The 8,478-nt window shown below is 44.0% G+C and overlaps 1 protein-coding gene across 1 annotated transcript; it reads left to right on the top strand.

Moving 5' to 3' along the window:
* The first annotated feature begins 1,681 nt into the window (after nt 1-1,681).
* Nucleotides 1,682-3,140, top strand: Rfpl4b (ret finger protein like 4B). The gene is made up of 3 exons (XM_052163539.1): nt 1,682-2,156; nt 2,532-2,676; nt 3,125-3,140. Exons 1-3 carry the CDS (start codon nt 1,682-1,684, stop codon nt 3,138-3,140), a joined length of 636 nt encoding a protein of 211 aa, XP_052019499.1.
* The last annotated feature ends 5,338 nt before the right edge of the window (nt 3,141-8,478 follow it).

Genomic DNA, 8,478 nt, shown 5'->3' with positions numbered 1-8,478 from the left:
CTTATACAGAAGACCAGCTGAAACACTTACCCTAGTGGGTCTGAGCAACTACTGGATTCTTGGACTTCCCATTCGCAGTTGCCTAACGTTGGGTTAGTTGGACTATAAGTCATTCTAATAATTTTTTAACTACATAGAGACATTCGGTAAGTTCTGTGACTCCGAGAACACTGCCTAATAAGTGGTCTGTATTTGCTGCATCATCTGCATCTGCACCTGGTTGGGTACATCACCGGAGGCTTTGCTGCCAAGATCTGTTCCTTGCCAGACCAGCCCAGTGTATTGCAGAACAGTGACTCTTAATTAGTAGAAGGGTATCCTAGTATCCTAAGCTCTTTCTAGGGAACCAGCAAATCCCTTACACCCATTCTTTCTAACCAAATATCTGTGGAAGCAGGATTGTTGTCAACAATACTTATCCCTTCCCCTCCCTCCCTCTCTACCTCTCTTCCTCCCTCTCTTCCCTTCCCCTCCCTCTCTCCCTCTCTTCTCTTCCCTTCCCCCCCTCCCTTCTTCCTTTCTTTTCTTTTTTTCAAATTCATTAATTGTACGAGTGCTCTGTGGCATATACATCCACAGGCCAGAAGAGGGCATCAGTTCCCCTTATAGATGGTTGTGAGTCACCATGTGGTTGCTGGGAATTGAACTCAAAAGAGCAGCCAGGGCTATCTGCTGAGCCATTTCACCAACTCTCTCTCTCTCTCTCTCTCTCTCTCTCTCTCTCTCTCTCTCTCTCTCTCTCTCTCTCCCTTTCTGAGGCAAAGTCTTATTATGTAGACTTTTTACTCATTAACTTTTGCCTCCTGAGTGCTGGGATTCAGGGCCTGCACTACACACTTGGCTTTCTTGTTTTTTCAATTTTAATTTCTAATTATGATATATGACATATAATTCACAAGAACTTTTATTTCTGTTGGTTTTTTGAGACAGGGTTTCTTTGGGTAATAGCCCTAGCTGTCCTAGAACTCACTTGAAGATAGGCTGGGCTTTAACTATCAGAGATCCTCTTGCCTCTACCTCCTGAGTACTGAGATTAAAGGCGTGCACCACCATGCCTGCCTACAAAAACTTTTTGGTGTTTTTGTTGATGTATGAGCCAAAACCCAAACCCAAACCAAAACCAAAACTAATTAGACTTTGGTGATATCTGAACTGTTCCTTGGGCTGTTTGTTTGTCCCCCCCCCCCTTCCCCCAGACATGGTTTCTTTGTGTAGTCCTGGCTATCCTGGAACTCAGTCTGTAGAGTAGGCTGTCCTGGAACTCAGAAATCTGCCTACCTCTGCCTCACAACTGCTGGGATTAAAGTCATGTGCCCCCTTTCATTGTTAGAGGGAGCTTTTGACTTACATTGTGGGCAGAGATTAGGGCTCCTTGTGAATAGAGTCTGTCAGAGGCTCTATATAAGTCTCAATCCAGACCTAGGGCCTGATTTCTTTAACCAAGAGCTTGAGCAAATAAGTGTATAAGCACAAATGGTCAGACCCTGAGTACTTTGCTGGCGATCGCCAACTTTAGGCAAAATGATCCTATTGTGGGGCTGTCTTCACAGTCCTATATCTCTCTGGCTACAACTTTTGTTTGTGTCTTTATCTTTGGTTTTCAGCTAAGGAAAGAGAACCTGGACTCTAAACATCACCACCTAAGAGTTTCACAAGATAACTTCATGGAAACAATTTTCAAATGGAGCTAATCTGTGGAATTTGTCTGGGCCTTTTCACCGATCCTGTTTATCTCCCCTGCACCCACATATTTTGCTTTGAGTGCAGTAAAAAATGGATGGAAAAAAAAGAAGACTTGATAATGACCTGTCCCATGTGTCGAGAAGAGCACACGAGACCTATCAAGTATGATGGGGTAATGAAAGACCTGGCCATCCTTTTAAAGCAGCATGGGCCCTTATTGAAGAAACATAAAAGGCAGATCACTGGACTTCTGAGATTGTTTTCAGAGGATACGGCTTTGGCAGCTAAGACTGGTGACTCCTCCCTAGAACCCTCAAATGATTTAAGGAGTGTCTGTGATGGGAAGCCTGGTCATAATTTGGTGGAAGATCCCAGAAGATTCACTCCTTCAGCCTGTATCGTGGACAGCTTCCAATTCTTTTCACTCTGCCCCCAAGAAGCCAATGTGGAGAAAGGCAAGGAATGGGCTCCAGGTATTTGCAAGAATCCAGTGAGGAGAAAGAACCAGTGGGAAGGTGATGTGGAGAAAGGGAAGAAATGGCCTCCAGATATTTGCAAAGAGCCAGTCAGGAGGAAGAACCACTTGGAAGGTGATGTGGAGAAAGGGAAGAATTGGCCTCCAGATATTTGCAAGAATCCAGTCAGGAGGGAGAACCACTTGGAAGGTGATGTGGAGAAAGGGAAGGAACGGACTCCAGATATTTGTAAGAGTCCAGTCAGGAGGGAGAACCACTTGGAAGGTGATGTGGAGAAAGGGAAGGAACGGACTCCAGATATTTGCAAGAATCCAGTCAGGAGGAAGAACCACTTGGAAGGTGATGTGGAGAAAGGGAAGGAAAGAACTCCAGGTATTTGCAAGGGGCAAGTCAGGAAGAGGAACATTTATTCACACCATGAACATGAGTTCCAGTTGTTTGGCAAGAAGACAAGAGGAATCAGAATTAATTTTATCTCAGAAAGACACCACAGAAGTTTACAGAACCATAATGGGGTGTCAGGCCACATGGTAGGAACTTGACATTGATCAAGGTGAACTTCCTCTCCCAGCCTTTATTGAGCAGAGATTCCTGTGCTAGTCAGGATCCTGCTCTACCTAGAGTGGAACACGCAGAGAGAAAGTGAAGTTCATTGTTCCTCCAGATCTACAAGTTCCTGAATTAAGCAGGTGACCTGCCCAGATGCCTGAGCAGTGGAGCCAATGCCCAAATGAACAGCCAGACCAGTTCCTCTGAGCTCACCCAGGAGTCTGGGAGGAGGGCTCGCCAAAACTGTTAAATGGTCTGACCTCCATTAAACTTTGGTCTCCATTGGTAAACCTGATCGGTAAACTGTCATCCCCCCGGCCCTCACTCTTTTCACCACTTCCCCATCTATCACTCAGCTTCTCTTCCAGGAACCAGTTCGCAATAGCTGCTGGCAGCTACAGAATGCAACACAGAAGCCCTGGCCTTTGCTAGCTAGGGGTTTTCCTAGCCCCAACTAGGCAGAAACTTAGTTTGTGATGGGGAAACTAAGGACTTCACCTATGAGCACCATTCTCTCTGCTTCTTGGAGCTCATTCCTTTGTTCTTGTCCCATTTGAACATCTGCCTTTGAATAAATCATCAGTTACTAGTTTTGGAAGGCCTAGTTACCAGAGGAAGATTGGAGGACCAAGGTAAAGACATTACACTAAGACTTGGTCTTCTGATGAAATCTATAGACTCCTGAGATCACTCTGTGGATAATTATGTTGTAGGAAAATAGCTCTGAACTGTTCATTTTGTTTTACAGTAAAATATTGTCAGTGCTTTATGGATATAGTATGCCTGGGCTTACTAGTTTTTATGTAAAGTTAATACAAACTGGAGTCATCTGAGAGGAGGTAGCCTCAATTGAGATGCCTCCATAAGATCAGGCTGTAGAGAGGCCTGTAGGGCATTTCAAAAATTAGTGATTGATGCGATAACGTTCAGCTCATTGTTGGCGAGGCCATACAAAGGCTGATTAGTCTTGTTTTCTATAAAAGCAGGCTGAGTGAGTCATAAGAAGCAAGCCAGTGATTCAGCCTACAGCTCTGCCTGCATTCCCAGAGGCCAGTCAGCACCAGGCCTACCAACATCTGGGAAAACGACTGGACCCCCTCCCCCAGGTCCCTTTAGACACAGCTAGCAAATTGTGCCTTGTCCCCCATACTCCATTCTAGCCAATAAGTTTGTATCCCCAGAGACTGGCCAGCACCAGGGACTACCAGGTTAAAAGCCTCCCCCAAATCTCCTGCCTGCCAAGTCCCCATAAAGTACACCCAACAGTGGCAAACTGTACCCACTCCATTTTCAAGACTACCATCTTCATGTATCCCCAGTGGCATGCCAGAGCCAGGGACAACATAAGAACACACTCAACAATAGGTTAATATGGCACCACCAGAACCCAGATGAATATCCTAACACAGCTGTAGTATAAGAAAATGACCTTAAATTGTATTAAGTTGGTAGAAACTACTTCCGAAAGATCCTGCTATACCACTCCTGGGCATATACCCAGAGGGTTCCCCAGCATGTAATAAGGATATATGCTCCACTACATTCATAGCAGCCCTATTTATAGTAGCCAGAAGCTGGAAAGAACCCAGGTATCCCTCAACAGAAGAATGGCAAAAAATGTGGTATATATACACAATGGCTGCTTTTTGTCCATGTCTGAAGAATCTACCTGAGGCTAAGATGCAGAGGTTTAGATTAATTGCATTAACAAAGGAAGTCTCAAAAAAGCCTTTTGTTTTCTGGTTAAGTCTCATGAAGAACATTTTGAACAAAGATAGCAAGCTTAGAAAGGAAAAGTATAAAATATGTGGTGTTCCGATTAAAGGGACACCAGGAAGTAAAATTGAGCTGAATCAATCAAATTGAGCTGTATTTAGGGATATTAAATTGAGATAAGGGCGTGGTGACCTTGAGGCAAGATCCTACCCAGCTAAATTTAGTTGTAGGCTTGGTGGTACACACCTTTAGTCCCCTGAGATAAAGCCAATCAGATCTTTGAGTTCAAGGCCAGCCTTGGGCCCAGCAAGTTCTAGATGAAGAAAAGCTTAAGTGTAGACTTGGTGGTACACACCTTTAACCCCCCTGGAGACACGCATGCAGATCTCTCAGTTCAAGGTCAATCTACAGAGCGAGATCCAGGACAGCTGTGTGCCTGTGTACCGGGGAGGTTTTCCTTGGGAGATCTCTGGCCCTGCTGGATGCCAGGGCTCAGGCAAAGGGGAGAGAGTGTGAGCAGGGAGGGGAAGTTGCTTCTGCTGCTGCAGCTGGCTCCACCGGTCCCCACCATTGCCATCTCAGTTGCTTCATGTTACCATCACCCTGCCTTGAGTCGGGCTGGGCTGGGCAGATGAGGGGCCGACTAGCCAGCGAGGAGTGTTGGGACTTCCGGTGGCATTTTGAGAGAGCAGACCTCTTCCCAAGCAGCAGTGTTACAGCTCTATGACATGACACACCTTTATTCCTTCTGGATAGGATCCTTATATACAGTTTTGGACTTTTAACATTGTTGGTACTGCTATAGACTATGGGGACTTTGGAAGTTGGGTTAAATGTACTCTTTTAGTATGGTATGTTTCGGTATGGTCCCCAAAGACTCATATGTTTGAACAAGCATATGGGAGTCAGGGAGTGAATGGTACCGTTTGTATATGCTGAGCCCAGAGAATGGCACTATTAGAAGATGTGGCCCTGTTGGACTAGGTGAGGCCTTGTTGGAGTAGGTGTGTTACTCTGGGCACATGCTTTAAGACACTCAGCCTAGCTGCCTGGAAGTCAGTATTCTGCTAGCAGCCTTCAACTAAAGATGTAGAACTCTCAGCTCTTCCTGTACCATGCCTGCCTGGATGCTGCTATGTTCCCACTTTGATGATAATAAACTGAACCTATGAACCTGTAACCCAGTCCCAATTAAAAGTTGTCCTAATTAGAATTGCTTTGGTCATAGTGTCTGTTCACAGCAGTAGAACCCTAAGACAGGTGGGAAGGGAAGCGTTGATTGGGATGTAAACTAACTAACTAACTAACTAACTAACTAACTAACTAACTAACTAAAAAGAAGCCCTAATGATTCTTTGAATTTCCTTGTTGCCTGCTATGACTCCCCTTTCCTTTCTGATTTTGTTTGTTTGGATAATATCTCTCTGTCTTTTTGTTAGATTGGTACTAGCAGAACCTCCCAGGTGACAGCTACAACATGCTACCATCAGCAAGCACTTGTTGGCATCCACAATAGTGTCTGGGTTTTGTAACTGTATATGGGATGGATCCCTAGGTGGGGCAGTCTCTGGATGGTCTTTCCCTAAGTCTCTGCTCCACATTTTGTCTCTATCTCCTCCTGTGGGTATTTTGTTCCCAGTCTAAGAAGGACCAGAGTATCCATACTTTGTTCTTCGTATTTGAGCTCCTGCCTGACTTCCTTTGATCTGTGATATGTAAGTGTTAACGAAATAAACTCTTTCTTCACTACATTGCTTTTGGTCATGGTGTTTTGTCTCAACAATAAAAAAAGAGAACACTACTTTATTATTTTATGCTCATTTCTGTAGAATTTTTGACAATGGCAGTTGCTTGGGAGATAAAAAACAAAACAAACAGAGCCAGCGAATGATGTTTGGATATGGTGTAAAACTGGGAAAGAATCATTTCCCATTTTGATTCCCTATTCTAGCACCATGAGAGTCCGTGAGACTCAAAGGACTTTGACTAAGGTCACTTTGTAATAATTTGTGTGTATTGTAATGTGAATTGTCCTGTACTCACTTGAGTTGTCAACTTCCAGTTCCTTGCAAATGGTACTGAATGTGTAATTTGCAGAAATCTGCCAATATGTTCAATGAGAAAATAACATGTTTAAAAATGCCGAAAGGTATGGAACATTCTGGAGTCTTATAAATATGGAAGTGGGTGTTGCGAAATTTGGCTTTGTGACTTGAAATTCTCTTAGGAAGCTCCATATTGATTCTCGGCCCTCACTAATTAGAATATTATGATTATTGCAAAATATAGCTGAAGTTTCCTGGGCTTCCTTGTAGTCCCTTTTAATAGTGGTTTACTATCAACGTCAGACTTTTCTATTAGTTTTTCTTTTACTTTTCTTTTACTTTTCTATTAGCTTTTCTTTAACTATTTGATAAAAAACAAAATATGCTGTCAAACCTTAGAACAACAAACTCAAATAGAAAACATCCCCACTCTAAACTCCCTCAAGTGCTCCAAATCTAATACCTTCTACCTATGTTGAAATACTCTCTCAGCCACCCCAGCCCCTGGACATATCCAAAAAAGAATTTTACCTAGATCCCCTCTCCCCCAATTTTTGTTTTGTTTATTGCTATAGCTAAAGGTGACTTTAAAGTCCAGATTCCCCTACCTCCACCTCAGGATATTGTGTGGTGGAACTGAAGATGTGAGCCCGCACACTTAGCTTTTCTTTTTGTTTAATTTTTTTTTTTTTGAGTGGGGCATGGACAGAGGGATGAGATCTCATGTTTTCTAGGGTGGTTTCTGTCTCATTACATGGCTGGGGATAACTTTGACCTGAAGTTCTTGCCTCCACCTGGCAAAAGCTTGGACTGCAGGTGTGAACGTTGTGTGCAGATGTGGGTGTTGTGTGCAGGTGTGGATGTTGTGTGCAGCTGTGGTACACTGAATCTATTTTGTTCCTCCCTCTTCGCTGGCTTTGCCCAGCCTGTAATTTTTCACACCCTCCATTTCACACATCTCTGGTCCTTTTAGAGTGTAGTTTTCTGATTTCTACCACTTCTGAGGTGACATTTGTCAGGCTGAGGCATGTTCTAGAATTGCCTTTCTTTCATTTTCAAAGAGAGCCAGGATTGTTATTTCCCATGTCCTTTGGTGTCTACCAGGATAGGAAGAGAAGCTTCCCTTTCTGTCTTGCTTTTTCCCTGGTTCCTTCTTGGTCTCTGTGATTCTTTTCAGGGACTGACTTGCGTTTTCCTTGTTGTGGCTTTGGGAGGGTTCCACTCTGATCCACCACCTCAACAACTGTTTATAACTTTTAAAAACCAATACTTATGAGTGACATTTCTCTTATTGTATTTCATGGAAAAAATCTAATATTGCTGTCTTAGTCAGGGTTTCTATTCCTGTACAAACATCATGACTAAGAAGCAAGTTGGGGAGGAAAGGGTTTATTCAGCTTACACTTCTGCATTGCTGTTCATCACAAAAGGAAGTCAGGACTGGAACTCAAGCAGGAGCTGATGCAGAGGCCATAGAGGGATGTTTCTTACTAGCTTGCTTCCCCTGGCTTGCTCAGCTTGCTCTCTTATAGAACCCAAGAGCACCAGCCCAAAGGTGGTACCACCCACAAGGGGCCCTCCCCACTTGATCACTAATTGAGAAAATGCCCCACAGCTGGATCTCATGGAGGCACTTCCCCAACTGAAGCTCCTTTCTCTGTGATCACTCCAGCCTGTGTCAAGTTGACACACAAAACCAGCCAGTACAATCGCACAATAATGTGCTTACATGGCTCAGCAGTAAGTGAAGCATTCACAGGCGCTTGGCTTCTAGACGCTTACTCTTGAGTATTAAGCGACTCAGTTTCCCTGTGTTGTCCTTATGTCAAGAGACTTCAGGTTTCTTTCTTTTGGCTGTTTAAGTCCCAAGCTTCCATTTTGCCCACCTGAGGGACATGAGTAGTTTCTTCCCTTTTGATACCCCGGGGGAAATGCAAGTGACTGTTGATTGGCTAAGTTCTTCTCTGCCGTGTGGCTAAAAGATGGTCGTGCACACTGGTGGATCACAC

This window comes from Apodemus sylvaticus, chromosome 19 (assembly GCF_947179515.1).
Source record: "Apodemus sylvaticus chromosome 19, mApoSyl1.1, whole genome shotgun sequence".
NCBI classification, from domain to species: Eukaryota; Metazoa; Chordata; class Mammalia; order Rodentia; family Muridae; genus Apodemus; species Apodemus sylvaticus.
This window is presented reverse-complemented; position numbering and strand designations above follow the sequence as displayed.